This window comes from Protopterus annectens, chromosome 14.part0, assembly GCF_019279795.1.
Source record: "Protopterus annectens isolate FY-2018-M chromosome 14.part0, PAN1.0, whole genome shotgun sequence".
In the NCBI taxonomy this organism is placed as follows: domain Eukaryota; kingdom Metazoa; phylum Chordata; order Ceratodontiformes; family Protopteridae; genus Protopterus; species Protopterus annectens.
The window spans coordinates 829,921,887-829,939,034 of NC_056748.1; the positions used below are offsets into that span (position 1 = coordinate 829,921,887).

General features: G+C 37.8%; 1 protein-coding gene across 1 annotated transcript in view; it reads left to right on the forward strand.

Annotated features, from left to right (window-relative positions):
• TLL2 (tolloid like 2) overlaps window positions 1-17,148 on the forward strand; it is a 2,712,623-nt gene that overhangs the window by 2,401,541 nt on the left and 293,934 nt on the right. The window contains exon 13 of the mRNA XM_044056577.1: window positions 9,400-9,595. Within this exon, the coding sequence (XP_043912512.1) occupies window positions 9,400-9,595 (196 nt within the window). The remainder of the gene's footprint in view (window positions 1-9,399; window positions 9,596-17,148) is intronic.

Consider the following 17,148-nt stretch of genomic DNA (forward strand, 5'->3'; position numbering starts at 1 on the left):
TTTAAGTCAGTTAGTTAACACTAGGTCAAATAATTTTCTCTTAAAAGTATATCTGTAATGTAAAGAAAGGGATAGGTGCATTGTATCCTGTGTTTAATGAACAAACTTCCATTGTATGCATGACAGGACAATAGTACAATATAAATGAAAATTCTGCATTCATGTGAGAGATAAAATTCACAAACAGAATTATGTTTTTCAAGCTTCTTAGTGACTTGAGATCCTATGACTTACTATATACCATGAAAGTATGAACATCTGTTTTATTGTTAAAGGAGATTAGCAGGCTAGGAAATATTTCTGAAGCGAGTGAAATGCAGGGAAAAGTAGGCAGACAAGCACAAAAGTACAGCACATAGAGTTCAGTGCATGAGATACTAATTGCCTTATTCATATAGACATAGGTAGGATTTCATTGGTTTCTGTTAGACACTCTGCTTTGCTTTATAGTCTGGGGATGTTACATAAGTGAACTGATGCTTGCAGGTTTCTCCTTAAAAGAAGGAAGTTTACTGGTTCTTAACTGATTAAAGTAATGAAATTGCAGGTTCTATTCTGCTTAAAATAATGTCTTCCTTTTAAGAAATTGTAGCTGACCCTCTCATCTCCTGTAAAAAAATCATGGAAGCAATTCAGGTCAGAACAAGTTTCAATTCTAGATTTGGGCTGCTTGTGGACACAATACTTTGCTCACTTTTTCTACTGAAACATGAAAAATGTGATGGAGAGAAATTTTCCATTGTAGGTGGTACAAGATCCAAGCGGACATTATAGATATCAGACCTTAATGAGAGCTGAACCTAGGCAGTCCACTGAACACTGAGACCATCTGTTCCAGTATGAATGTGCTGTGAAGACCATCAACACTGTAGCAAATGATAAATGACTTCATCTGTGCAGACCACTGAAGCAAGTCATGAATTGTTGTGTGTAAAGGTATCACCCCCGTAGAGAGACAGTTGCAGACACTAATTGTAACCCTGACTGAATCAGGTGCCAGCGATTCGAGTAGGAGGCCTAGCACATGAGAATTTCTCTTGGATATTTAAAGTACAGCACTCGATGACGAACTGTTCTGCCTTAAGGAAGAGATTTCTTTCTCATTACAATACATTGATAAAGACAAGAAAGTTGGAGGAGGACTGCATTGGTAGGAGTGGTAGAATGTAATTGCTATTTCCTGATAATCTGCAAGAAGTTGTTCTTTAAAAAAAAATAAAGTGATTCAAATAAAGACTGTCCACAAACATTCAAACCTAAGTATAATAACTGATGAGTGTGCACAACCCAAGAGAAAATAAAATCCTCTGTTTCACAGATAAACCAAGTCTTTCCAGTTCTTCATTATCGTGCATCCTGGATGATGAGTCATTTGTTTGTCAAACTACTAACTCAATATTTTAAATGTATAGATTGCCAGTTAATGAAAAGCAGGCAAATAATTTTAGTGATTCCTATATATCTATTGTCTTTGGGAAATTGGTAAACCATTTGTCATGAAGTCAACACTAGGTTTTCATTGCCTACTTCATGCTATTCAGTGTTGGGGAGAACTGTGAGAGACATAGAACATATCATGGCAAGTATAAGGAAGGGAGCAGCAAAGCAATCCTGCATCAGATCCAGTCTGTCATGGTTCCGAAGAAATTGTTCTGCTCAAAATGCTCAGTAGAAAATGGGTCAGGTATTCCCTGATGTATTAGTCTAACATTGGATTCTTTTTGTATGTCATCAGTGATTTGTTAAAGGAATCACTGTACCGTTTCATAAGACTGAAATTAATATATGCAATGAAAGGATAACATTTGTTAAAGGAATCACTGTACTGTTTCATAAGACTGAAATGAATATATTTAATGAAAGGATAACATTTGTTAAAGGAATCACTGTACTGTTTCATAAGACTGAAATGAATATATGCAATGAAAGGATAACTGTGCAACATCTAAAAAGATCTTTACAAGCTTTTTGCAGCAAACGGGAGTCAGCCATGGAAAGCTGGCATATGCTGCAATAGTACAGTATGTAAGACCTTCTTTAGTCTGAGACTGACCAGATACACATTTTGGTTCCTTTTTTAATGAGAAAGTAGGCATGGTAATGCTCACATTTATGTATGACTGTTCAATTACAAGCAACATAAGGGGCCCAATTCTAAAAGACGTGTTCTCAGTGCAAGTAATTTACTTTGATGTAAGCTTGCTGTATAGTTAGGATTTACAGAGTATTAAATCACTTACACAGAGGCAGTAAGGTGTTTGGAATCTGGCCTAACAGCTGCTCTAATCTAAGTGTCCTGCCTAACAAATCCTGTCTTCTGTCTTGTGTACAATTCTTCCTTTTTCCTTGTGACTCTATCTGTTATGCCTTTCCTAGAAAAGGAGATTATTCAGTGTAGAAAATCTAATCCAGAAAGCACCACAACAGGATAGAGTAATGGATATCCAAATTAAGGGGAAATCAGTGGAACAGGAAGCAATTGGTCAGGAGCCATGTGAAGATAATTTGGAGCCTTCCACAGTAGACCAGTTTAAACATTCACTTGAACTAGACAGCAAGGGATGGAACAGGAAACTGGGGCAACTGATGCAGTCAATGTTGAAGAGTGATAGGCCAGTGAGTTCCCATATGATAGAGCAATGGATGGCACAGGATGAAATTGAAGATAATGTGCCACGGGGAGATGCTATAGAATCTTCTATAGAATGCCCGCAGCAATTGGAAAACAAGGGATGTGCCCTTCATTTGGAAGAAAATGAGCTGAGAGAAGAGTTGCTTGATTTAATAGACACAGACAGATATATCAAGATCAATGAAAGAAATAGACTGCAGAAGGTTAATAAAACTCAAAAATTTAAAAGTTTGATAAAACAAATGAACACAGTAAGTAGAACTGTTCATAGAGACCCATGTGATATAACAGAAGTAAACAGGATATATTATTATGCAGCTAAATTAATAACTGATAAAGTTCTACCACAAGAACACTGGGTAGTGAGGGAAAGGAAGGAGAGAAATCGAATACCATCATGGAAATATCGAATAGAGAAAAATATAAAGCAGTATTAGAATAGACCGGGATCTATCATGCACTATTGCAAATAAACTAAAAATTTCAGCACAGGCGGAAAGACTTAGAAGGTACGAAAATAAACACAAAGGAAAAGTATAAAATAAGCAACTTATTGATGATCCAAAAAAGTTTTATAGAGAATTGGGAAATAAGATAAAAGGAACTGAAAGACCGCCAAAAAATGAAGAAATAGATACATTTTGGAGAAGTATCTAAGAAGATCCTGGGGAACATAACAAAGATGCTAAATGGATAGAAGAAGTTAAAGAAAGAATAAGAGATTCAAGGGTACAGGATATGGAATAGGATGAAGTAACAGCCAGAGAGATTGAAACAAAGTTAAGAAAAAACAATAATTGGAAAACCCCAGGCTCAGATGCAGAACCTAATTTTTGGCTGAAAGTATTAACATCTTTGTACGAAGATTTAGCCATGATTAAGAACTATTTATGTGCACACCCCGAAAAGACATCAACCTGGTTAACAACAGGAAAAACAATGTTCCTACTTAAGAGTGAACCTGCAAGCTACCCTAAAAATTATAGACCAATAACTTGCCTTCTGATGACATATAAACTATACATGGGAATTGATACTGACAGAGTTTATAGTCATTTAGAAGAAAACTCAATTGTAACAGTAGAACAAAAGGGCAATAAAAGAAAGTCATATGGAACAAAGGATCATTTGTTGCTAAATAAAGCCATAGTGGAGAACTGTAAAAAGGGGAAGAATCTAAGTATGACATGAATTGACTACAAAAAAGCATTTGATTGTATCCCACATTCATAGATAAAAGAGTGCTTAAAAATGTATAAGATACACCCTACACCGATCAACTGCATTACAGTGACCATGAAACAGTGGCAGACCACTTTGCATTTAAGCCATGATAAAGGACAAATTATTATCCCAGGGATAAAAATTCAAAGGAGGATATTCCAGGGTGACTCTCTGCCACCGCTGCTATTCTGCCTTGCCCTTAACCTGTTAAGCTGCCTACTTAACAACTTAGGCCATGGCTATAATTTGGCTCCTAGAAAACAACAAAGTGTAAAGACTTCTCATCTTCTCTTTGACGATGATTTAAAACTGTATAGCTCATCAGATGAGGAACTGAAAGCACAACTGCAAATTGTCAAAATTTTTCAGACGATATAAAAATGTCATTTGGTCTTGATAAATGTGCAAAAGCAACCTTTAAAGCAGGAAAACTGCAATGTCAGGAAAATATCAGTTTGGGACAAGAGTGTGGTATAAAATGTGGTATAAAAGAACTTGAGCAAGAGGGAGTGTATAAATATTTGGGAATTGAAGGATCAATAATATAACACAAACAAATGTGAATAAAACTTAGTAAGGAATATTTCAGAAGACTTAAATTAATCATGAAAACAGTATTGACATCTAGGAACAAAACTCAAGCTATAAACCAATTTGCTGTTCCTGTCCTAACTTACAGTTTTGGAGTGACTGACTGGCCCCAAAACATGTTGGATAGATTAGACAGGAAAACAAGAAGGATGCTTCATGCTTACCAAATGATTTATAAAAATCAGTACATACCAAGATTATATATTCTCCATTCTGAAGGAGGGATGGGCCTCCTTGAAATTGATTATATGTATAGATCTGCAATCATGAGACTCCACACATATCTGCTGACCTGACAAGACCCAAACGTAGCGAAAGTTTTGAAACATGAGGAGAATAAATCTAAGATGGCTTCTTTGCTTAATTTAGCAGAAGTATATTGGCATCAATCAAGAATGGAAATCAAACCAGAAGTGGATAAAAATCAGACATCAACTGAATGTGCGAAAAAACAAAAGAAAAAATATAAGGTAAAGGACCAGATGAGAAGGCAAGAAATGTGGAAAAAGCATAAATATAGTTGCAAGTATAGAGAACTTCTGGAAGAACCCCATGTTGATCAGGAATGAATGCAGGAATGGTTAAGGAGAGGTGAATTCAAACCAAGAGATGAAAAGTTAATATTGGCAGCCCAAGATAGTGGGCTACCTACACGTTGGTTTACAAAGTCCATTGAACATGTGGGAGAAACAGACAAATGCAGGTTTTGTAAAACCAAATTGGAAACAGTTGCACACCTTGTTGCAGGTTGTGACATACTATTGGCAGAAGGACTGTATACTGAAAGGCATAAGAATGTGGCAAGATTGTTGCACTGGAGATTGTGCAAACATTATGGTATTGAAGTGCTGAAAAACACAGGAAACATGAGCCACAAAGCATCATAATAAATGATGAAGTTTATATCACTTGGGACCACCCATTACCAACAGTTCAAAAGATAGATGTTACAAAACTGGATATAGTGGTTCAAGAAAAGAAGACAAGAGTAGCCCTGATCATTGAAATCGCTACACCCAGTGACTACAGTGTCTTACGTACAGAGACACAAAGTCATAAAATATCAGGATCTGCAGGCTGAAACAAGAGCAACATGGAAGAAAGATACCCAGACAGTTCCAATAGTAGTAGGAGCAATGGGTCTTATAAAAAAGAATCTGCAATCATATTTAGATATGTTACCAATCCATGTAACTCCATATGAATTGCAGAAAGAGTCATTACTGGTCACATTGCGGGTGCTCCGAAGAGCACTTTTTGCTGACATCAAAAATTGAAACAATACTAATTTCATGAACTTTAATCGTACTTTAATTTAGGAATGGGGTCCATTCCCATCATGGTATTAGAAACCCAAAAGACTTGGAGAAATTAAAAAAAAAAACAGTAAGGTGTTTGGAATCTGGCCTAAGAGCTGCTCTAATCTAAGTGTCCTGCCTAACAAATCCTGTCTTCTGTCTTGAGTACAATTCCTCCTTTTTCTTTGTGACTGTCTGTCATGTCTTTCTTCATCCTGTTCTTCCCCTCTAATTTTCTTTTCTATTTTCAGATGACACAATGATTTTATTGATTCAAAGATGGTGACTGCAAACACAGAGTACATTTCTCTTGATTTTTTTCTTTTTTTCTTGAACTTATTTACACATCAAGGTTTCTGTTGCTCTTAAGAGTCATATCAATGTTATCTTATTTTCTTGAACTTATTTACATGTCTGGGTTTCTGTTACTCTTAAGAGTCATATCCCATTGACTGTAAACATGATTAAGGCCATGAGATGAAGATTTGCTTTTTATCTGGCTCCCTGTCTCAAGTCCTTACTCCTTGGTTTTATAATGTGTTTATATTTATTTTTTTTTCTCCTTAAGATCTCCTTTGATGACATACCGAACTGACAGCGAGCTTATAAAATCCACCTTTTGTTTACACAAGTTAAGTCTTTTGACTAACGGGTACATACTTTATTAGAACATTATGAATGACTGCAAGACCCATATAGATCACATAATAAAACAAACGTGAGAATTGACTGGTTAAAACAATGAAGTAATAAACTGAATGAATGACATCATTGCCATTGTTGTACTCAAATTTTAAATTCTTCTAACCTAAAATAACATCATTAAGACCAGATACAGTTGTGGCACGCACTGTACATTGCCACAGTAAGTCACTTTTGTCCGTCTCATCTAGAATGGTTTGGCTTAGGCAAAAAAGGCAACAATATCTTTGTCTAGGTCTGATCTAAAATGAAAAACTTGTAGTTCTCTAAAAACATTGCAATGCATGCTGCTTGAATAACCATCTATATTAAAGCTCACAGGTACAATTAAATCAGATGGAATGTATACTCATGGGTTTCAGTCATTTTTGTAGATTATTCATACTGGATTTTATGTCTGCAGTAGGATTTGTTAGCTTTATCTGCTGTCTCAGTTACTACGATTGCTTGTCTAGTGAAGTTATATATCTAGCTAATTATGATATATGTCCAGTGTTTTATGTAGGGAAGACCGAACGGAAATTAAATAAGAGAATATATGAGCAGTTGCCAGTGAATAAAAGCAAGCAAACAAAGAATGCCCGTTATAGACACAGTATCTGTTGCAATGGTTTTATGAAACGTAAGTATTTCATTTTGACCAGGCAGTACCAATGATTAGAGAAAGTGATTTTAAATCACTCCTAGAGAAAAGTGAATTACTGTGGCAACTTCAGTTGAATGCCACCAATTGCACCAGGTGTCAACAATGTTATTTCTATTAGAAATATTTTAAATCTGAGAACAAAACAAATGAAGTGATGCCATTCATTCAGTGTATTATTTTATTGCTGTACTTGGTGAGTTGTTACATGATTGTGAGTTGTTGTCCATATGTGTGTGTGTGTATATATATATATATATATATATATATATATATATATATATATATATATATATTTATTTATTTATTTATATATATATACACACACACACACACACACACATATATATATATATATATATATATATATATATATATATATATAAAATATATATATATATATATATATTTTTATATAGGGGTCTTGTAGTCATTTGTAATATTCTGATGAAATCTATACCCATTAGATGAACACAGTGATAAAAGCAATTCTGAGACAAGGAAGAGCCACATCAAAAGCACAGTAGCATGGCTCTGAACTGAACAGAGCACATTTAGTAGTAACCGTTCTAGTGTTCCCCCTACCGACTCTGGCAATGCTGTTGCACAGGCACCCACAAACACACACACAGACACACATGCGTGGCTTTGCACTACTTGCCTGCTGTGGCATTAAAAGCCCTACTTCTGTCATAGATATCAGTGAGTTTGCACCCTCAAAAGAGAGAATACATTTTAGTTTCTTTCCTCCCAAATAGCATGATAGAGCTTGTCTTTGACTTGCTCCACTGTTATTTCAGTCCTTGCAAAAGGCTGTTTTTGAAGAGCACACAGCCTATTTGCATTAGCTGTGTCCATAGGCTGTCACATCTGCATACTGTTTTGTCTCGTGAGATCACTGTAACACTATATGTTGAGGCCTGTTTACTGCTGTAGCACTGCTGTTGTCTTTGATTAGTCCTTTATGATGCACTGAGCTGTTCTGCTAGAGGCATTATGTGTTTCTAAATATCGACCATAGTTTATTCCATGATCTGTCCATTTTTTTTGAGCCACCAAACTGCATTTTTTCCTGCAAATAGCATTTGTTTTCCTATTTCCCCTATAAGGGAATGTATAGTTTTTGTATAAACCAGATTAATGGAAAAATAAAACAGCTTTCTAGAATACTGTTTTTTTATGTTTCGCCAGTTGAGCGCCATCAGTAGTTGTAATCTGTAATCTTGGCAAGTATCATTTTTGTAAGGGGGCAATGAGAGAGAACAAAGTATAAGAAGGAAATGTTAGAAACGACAATAGTTCAGTATTATGAGTTACTCAGAGGATAAATATTTCTTCATTTTATGATTGAATTTTTTTTTCTCTTATTGATAAGTTATCCAGTTAGTCAATTTTATATATATATATATATATATATATATATATATATATAGTTATGCTATCAATGTAAACATCTGGTGGCACAGTGGTACAGCAGTTGACATTGTCATCTTACAGCAAGAGGTTCTCCAGTTGGATTTTCAGCTAAAAAACCCCATAAAAAACAGTATTTTCGAAAGCTGTTTTATTTTTCCATTAATCTGGTTTATACAAAAACTAAACATTCCCTTATAGGGGAAATAGGAAAACAAATGTTATTTGCAGGAAAAAATTGCACTTTGGTGGCTCAAAAGAAATGGACAGATCATGGAATAAACTATGGCTGAGATTCAGAAACACACAATGCCTCTAGCAGAACAGCTCAGTGCATCATAAAGGAATAAATCAAAGACCACAGCAGTGCTACAGCAATAAACAGGGCTCAACGTATAGTGTTACAGTGATCTCACGCGAAAAGGCAATATGCAGATGTGACAGCCTATGGGGTGCAGTCTGTGCGGAGTCTGCATGTCCTCCCTGTATTCACGTAGGTTTCTTCTGGGTGTTCCAGTCTCCTCCCACTTTCCAAAGACATGTGTCTGGAGTGTTTCGCCCCTAGCCTCCTCTGAAAATGGGGCCTGTCCCAGTCAGAATTTCCTGGTAAACAAATGTTAAATAAAAAAAAAAAAAAAAAAAAAAAAAAAAATTGGCCTGCATATTATGTTACACTGTAACTTAATATACAGGTGCTGTAGTAATTTTTTCCCCTTATTTTGTCCATACAAACATTGCAGAGGTAGAGCTCCCCACCAACAGGAATTTGATTTGATTATTTTAACTATGCCTCATATTACAGTATTGAATTGACACTGAAAGAACAGTTTTCAGGCTGTCTTATTGTAATCATACTGAATGAAAAGATTTGTAATTGATGATTTATTACTTTACAGATTGAAAGACACGATAACTGTGCTTATGATTATTTGGAAATTCGTGATGGAAATTCAGAAGACAGTCCAAAAATTGGACACTTTTGTGGATACGAAAGGCCAGAAGATATCAAATCTACATCAAACAAACTATGGATGAAATTTGTGTCAGATGGTTCCATTAATAAAGCTGGCTTTGCTGCAAACTTTTTCAAAGGTACTTTTTTTTAGTAATTGCTATGGAAAAGAAGAATATGTGAAGATAAGTCATAGACAGCCTCCACCAATGAAATCTTTAGATGATGATTCCACTAGTTTAAAACACCTCTTTTTCTTTTGTTCATGAAGCATTATTAAGGAGAAAAATTATTAAATAGGAAAATTACAAGAATATATTTAAACATCTAAATTTAAGCAGACAAGGTAATTTAGTGACAGTGATCTGAGATGGGAATATATAAGTAAGTTTATAGTGTAAAATTATGTTCAAGTCAGATTATAGGAGACTTAAAGGCTGAACTCAGAAAGGGCCACCATCAGCAGGAAGCCATAACATGGCTGATATCACTGGTAGTGGCCCATTCTGATTCAGTGATAGGCCTGATGCAGTGATCTAACTTGGTCTGTAGGATTTCCTCAGTGGGCCATCTCCTCGGCTGAGCTACATGCTAATGAGGCATTATGGGGGAGTGGCCTATGTTTATTACTCATGTGCTATTCCCTGATATGCCTGTGGTAAGGTATTTGGGCAGCAGAGCTCTGTCAAAACGTTGCATTCACCCATTACCATCAATGGATGAGATCATATTAGAGGTAAATGCCAAGGAGTTTAGAGGACAATTATCAGTGTGTGTGTGTGTGTGTGTGTGTGTGTGTGTGTGTGTGTGTGTGTGTGTGGGGGGGGGTTGTAACACCTGATCTCCCCTAAACTAATGACCAAATCCTGCAATATTGGGTTGCGAGATAGTAGACACCAAGGAAATTAAAATTTCCTTATATCACTTTCCTTACATCAATTAAAAAGTTAATAGAACAATAGTTTTGTAGCACAAAAGTTGTATGAGTGTGTGTGTGCGTGGGGGGGGGGGGGGCATGACACACCAAGAATGCACTTAATAAATTACTCTAAACTGAAACACTAGACTCCAGAAATACTCTTTAAATATTATCCTAAGTCACTTAAAGTTAAAAGAACAACAAGTGAAAGGCTTCAAGCTGTCTACTCTCAACAGAGAAACATCTTGTTAATAAGGCAAAGATTTAATCCTCTGCACTATTACCAGACACCAGGGATGTTTTTTAAATATTACATTAAGTCACATAAAAACGTTAGGGAAGAACCTTTGAATGTTGTCCCTTTTGCACACAAAATATTTTGTCAGCAGATCTTTAGTCCTTTGTGCTCTCACTAGACACCAGGGATATTATTTAAATAGTAACTGAAAAAAGTGAAATTAAAATCTTGAAAAAAACAGCTTCAAACACTCTGGGCTGGATTCACGATGGCTTGTACGGAGTCTAAGAGTAGAGTAAGACTCCATGCAGCCATCATGTCCGACGAGCGATCCAGGAACAGCCTGCAGGGGTGTGCAAGAGAGCTCCTAACACATCTCTTTCATGGACAGGGCCGGGACATGCAAATTACCTCAATTGCAGCTGAAAGGCATGCTAATGAGGTAGATTTTAGATTCAGGAAACCCGAACCTGTCCGAGTAAGAGTAGTGTTATCTGCAGAAATGTACTCAGTTGACAACTGAGTACCATTCTGCAAATAGCAAAACGGAGCAGTGACAGCTCAAAATAAAGGTTGCATCCAGTAGAGGAAGCATGCCAATGGCCAAATATATGGCCATTGGCAATGTTTCCTTATGCAAAATGAAAAAAAATTAATTTATTTTTTTTGTCCAATTTCCGATGTTTAAGCGTAGTGCAGCGCTGCACTAAATGGCTGTGCTCTAAAAACCAGAAAACTAATAATAAAAATCCACAAATGTGGATTTTATGTGAATTTGTAATGTACAATGCAAGGCAATGGCAGACTGAAGACAACATGGCTACCGAGTAGGGGTTGCTAAGGGGGGAACCCAGTCTAAGAGATGTAACTAAGCATTAGTAGGCAATCCTATGCAAATGAGGGTAAGGATAGTGAATCCCATGTCTACATAGCAAATGAGCACAGTCAGTGGAGTGTAAGACTAGGAAAAGGGGAGTAACAGAGTAGGATATAGGTGACATCATGAGGGGGTATGTATGAAAGAAGCTAATCTCATTGGAGCAGAGTGGCATGTGTTAGCTGTCAGTTGCTCATCACTGGAAGAGATGTGTCAGTAGGTATCCTAGCTAAAGTCAAGAAATAGAAGGTGCACACTGTGTCCGCCCCCCTGAGGGAATGGAAAGGGAAAAGGGAGCACAACAAACAGTAGGAAGTTAACCAAGGAGAGTCAGCAGAGCTAGCAGGTGGAAATAATCAGAATCAGGCAATCACACAGGCAGTAAACAAACCCAGCCCAGTCCAGCACTTAAAACTCTAAAAACAACAGCCCATTATGTTTCTGTCAAGAGACACTGTAACACTGGAGTTAACTAAGAGAAGTGAAAACTTAAAAAGCTTAACTGACAAATAAAATGTTAGTGGCTGCAGTTGCAAGCAGTGTCTACTGTTATTAATGTCAGTATTCATTGTGTAATACCCCACCTCTATATATGACGGCAATACTTTCTAGCGGGAGTGAGACTGACACAGCTAACATACATTGCACAGTCATGAACTTGCATAGAACATATTTAAGAGCTATGGCGTCTGCCCCACTCAGATATGCTAGTGTTTGCAGTGCCCTGATACTGTGTGTGGTTTGTAAAGTGCCTCTGTAACATTATTGTTTGCTAGAATGACTGCTTCTCTTATCACTGTCATGTAATGCAATTCCACAACACTGGCTGTTAAGGATTCACAGAACAGGCTTTGTCTAATGGCCTTTCTATTATTCCTTTACATTCCTTCATTGTAAGGAATGATATATTTATTACAGCATCAAATTATTTTATGTCTGCTGTGGCTTAGTAATAATTTATGCAGTCTAGTGTGTCCAAGGTCTGGGGTTCGAGACTGACAGGGGTGTTTTATGTTGCAGACTACAAGCCTTTTAGCTACAGGTAAAATGTTGAATAAATCAACTATGGTAGTAGAACTCAGTCAGCAACATTCTGAAAGGTTACACTGGGCATGCTCACACACATAGGCCATGTCAGAGTATAGCAATGGTCCATACCTATCAGGCAGTTACAGGTGTCAACCCAGGAACCACACACTATCCAGCAATCTGGCCTGTGCACACAGTTATATGACAATAGACACATATACAGTATAGTCGAACCCTGTCATAATCACATCTTTGCTGCAGATACCTAAATTGTTCATAGAAAGTGGGGAAACGAAGACGATAAACACCTGCAAAGGGTATCATCAATAAACAGGTGTGAATCCTGAACATTATCATAGGTGCAGAGTCTGATCCTAGGCTATCTGCCCTAGGGCATGTACACACCTAGGCAGAGTGTGTCTGGCATGTGCAACATGTCCAATTTGAATACTGTGTATGTGAAAAGTAGGTCACACAAGATAGCCCATATATGTACAGTCCATTGTGCATCTGTGTAGCAGGGACACAGAAGATATCCCATGGCCAAACATACAATCATCCATACACCTGTCCAGCTGACTCACACAGAGCTATTGGATACCTTCCAACACACATGGCTCATTCCTGCAATTACTACAGACATTACCATGACCAGTCCGAAGATATCTGCAACCTACAAATGTGGCAGGTGAAAAAGAAACACCCAGTAAAGCATATAGCGCGCCTTGTTAATGCCTGGCTCTGTAGTATCATAACATAGCTAGGTAAGGGTTTGAAACCTGCAAATGTTGTGTGTGTGTGTGTGTGTGTGTGTGTGTGTGTGTGTGTGTGTGTGTGTGTGTGTGTGTGTGTGTGTGTGTGTCACATCCTTTGAGAAGAGTGGCCTTTTTGTAGACTGTAGACACAATGAAGGAGTTACATTCTTCTTTGGAAAGTCTGGTGATGTCAGCATCCTACAAGTATAGCAGGTGTAGACAAATGTCCAGTAAAGCATATAGCGTGCCGTATTAATGTCTGCCTTTGTAGTATCATAACATACTTAGGTAGGGGTTTGAAACCTACAAATGTTGAATGTGTGTGTATGGGGGGGGTGTTGTGAATGCATGTCACATCCTTTGAGAGGAGTGGCCTTTTTGTAGACTGCAGACACAATGAAGGAGTTACATTCTTCTTTGAAAAATCTGGTGATGTCAACATCCTACAAGTATAGCAGGTGTAGACAAATACCCAGTAATGCATATAGTACACCATGTTAATGCCTGTCTCTATAGTATCATAACATGCTTAGGTAGGGGTTTGAAACCTGCAAATGCTGAATGTGTGCGTGTGTGTGTATGGGGGGTGTTGTGTATGTGTATCACATCCTTTGAGAGGAGTGGCCTTTTTGTAGACTGTAGACACAATGAAGGAGTTACATTCTTCTTTGGAAAGTCTGGTGATGTCAGCATCCTACAAGTATAGCAGGTGTAGAAAAGCACCCAGTAAAGCATATAGCGCGCCGTGTTAATGCATGTCTCTATAATATAATAACACATGTAGATAGGGGTTTGAATCCTGTAAGCGCTGGGGGTATGTGTGTGCAATTCTGTTTGAAAGGAGTGGGCTTTTTGAAGACTGGGAAAACACACTAAAGATGTATATTCCTCTTTGGAAAGAGTGATGATGTCACCACCCTAGAAATACAGACAGAGAAAGGAAGCTACCCAGTAAAGCAAGTAGTGCACTATGCTAATGCAGCTCTCTCTAGTGTCATAATGTACTTAGGTAGGGGTTTGAATCCTGTACATGCTAACTGTGTGTGCAATTCTGTTTGAAAGGAGTGGGCTTTTTGAAGACTGGAAAAACACACTAAAGATGTATATTCCTCTTTGGAAAGAGTGATGATGTCACCACCCTAGAAATACAGAGGGAGAAGAGAAACCACCCAGTAAAGCAAAGAGCAGGCTGTGCTAATGCATCTCTCTCGTGTCATAATGTACTTAGGTAGGGGGTTGAATCCTGTACATACTAACTGTGTGTGTGCAATTCTGTTTGAAAGGAGTGGGCTTTTTGAAGACTGGGAAAACACACTAAAGATGTATATTCCTCTTTGGAAAGAGTGATGATGTCACCACCCTAGAAATACAGAGGGAGAAGCAAGACCACTCAGTAAAACAAGTAGCGCGCTGTGCTAATGCATCTCTCTCTCGTGTACTAATGTACTTCGGTAGGGGTTTGAATCCTGTACACGCTAACTATGAGTGTGTAATTCTGTTTGAAAGGAGTGGCCTTTTTGAAGACTGGGAAAACACACTAAAGATGTATATTCCTCTTTGGAAAGAGTGATGATGTCACCACCCTAGAAATACAGAGGGAGAAGAGAAACCACCCAGTAAAGCAAAGAGCAGGCTGTGCTAATGCATCTCTCTCGTGTACTAATGTACTTCGGTAGGGGTTTGAATCCTGTACACGCTAACTATGAGAGTGTAATTCTGTTTGAAAGGAGTGGCCTTTTTGAAGACTGGGAAAACACACTAAAGATGTATATTCCTCTTTGGAAAGACTGATGATGTCACCACCCCAGAAATACAGATGGAGAAGGGAAACCACCCAGTAAAGCAAATAGCATGCTGTGCTAATGCATTTCTCTCTAGTGTCATAATGTACTTAGGTAGGGGTTTGAATCCTGTAAGTGCTGACTCTTGCACAATGCGGTGTGGGTTTTGCTTTTACTATGTTATGACATATTATGATTACAACAGTAAGTGCATTGCACACATCAGGTATCTGTGTGGCAAATATATATGTGTACATGTTCCCTTAATCAGTACATAGGTGTGAAGCCTGCATACTACATGAATACATTTGTTACCATTGACAGGTTGTGCCGCTGTTTCTCAGATCGTAGGTCACATATGTATGTATGTGACAGGGCCATCCACTGTCGTGATCTGTGGCCAGGGTCATCTGTGCCACACACACCCATGACAGTTACTTAACAGTAGTGTGAGTGAGGGTATATGCCTGGGGTATATGTCAGACATGTTCATACACAACGACTGACAATAATAGACAGTCTTTATAGGTGTACAACCGCCTTGTGGATATGCATCCAGGCCTCTAATGTCTCATGTGACACACCTTGGGACTCCACAATACCTATGGATATGTGGATACCAAGGGACACATGACATAACATGAGGCTGTATGTACACATTGGTACCCAACATACATGTTGAGGGCTACCACCTATGTGGTACTGATGAGATAGTAAGTATAGTACATGTGGATGACTATGTCATAGTTGGCTTACTGCTATACAGCATGTATCAGATGACAGGCATCTGTCTGTATGATACCCTTGTGTAGGATATGTGTCCCTACAGTGCCCTGGTTGGTGTGGTGCGCACGTCCGCACAAACACATTGCTCTGGATAAAGCGCTGCTAAACTTTGGGCAACCCTATTTAGCTGGGTAAAGCACTGCTTAAATCTGGAGCCTTTAAAATATATATTTCCTTCAATAATAAATTGGCCATTTCACTGGTTTTTATAATATTTTAATCATATATGTCAGGTATTATTTCATATACTGATTTGGAACATTAAAAAAAATAAATAAGAAGGGTAGTGGTGGGACTCAAACCGTGAATGCCTACTCTTTAGGCTAATGCTCTACCATTACACTAATATTACTTGGCAGAATTTGAATAATTATTTCTTATATGCTATTCGCTGTCACAGTTGCTAACTGTGGTTAGGCAATGGGCACACCCGCACTCACACGCGCAAATACGGGCATACCTCTCAACTGTACAGATTTTTGCAGAATGTCCAAATTTTTGCCTTATATTTTTGGTCAATTTTTCATAAAATTGTGGCTTTCTGGCAAATTATTAAAGATTGAAGTTGGAAAATAATGACAGACATTTGAGTTTTAGACTTCATATCATACAGAACATGCATACTAATGCAAAATTTGTTATTCTATCAACTTTCTAATTTGTAAGAGCAATATTTAAAACATGTCCCTATTTGTACCAGTTTTTTAATGGCTTTGTCCAGATTTCTTATTCTAAGAGGTTGAGAGGTATGCGGGCAGCTATATCGTGGATTAAAAAAAGAAAATTAGTATTTTACGTTTTATAACTTTGATTGGGGTTTCCAGTGTCAGGGAGTTTGCTGTTGGGTGCAAGTACATTTGAGTGGCCTTGATCTTGTGTGCTGACATTGTGCTTTGTAACAGCTTGCAGGGGCGTGAACATTTAGACTGCTCAGCAGTCGGACACGCCCCTGCTTTCATACTCAGTCTGTGTAAGAGTTACTGATGAGTCAGCGTGCCCTCATGAATATTCATGTTTCGCTGATGTCATACTGTTCAACTGCAGCCTCCATGTAAGACTTATTAAGTCTTACACGGAGAATTCATGAATCCTGCCCTCTATCTTTGGCACAGAAAGATTCACAATCCAGAGCTTTAATCCCCTACAGTAACTATGGAGAGCTTGCATTCTGATGTTTTCTTTGAACTGTAGGAAGTATGAAACTATTGATGTCTGGCATTATTGATTGACTGTAAAAGTCCATGAGTTACAAGAAACAAAGAAGGGAGACAATCAGAAACAGTTGGGAAGGTAGTGGGATGTTTGTGT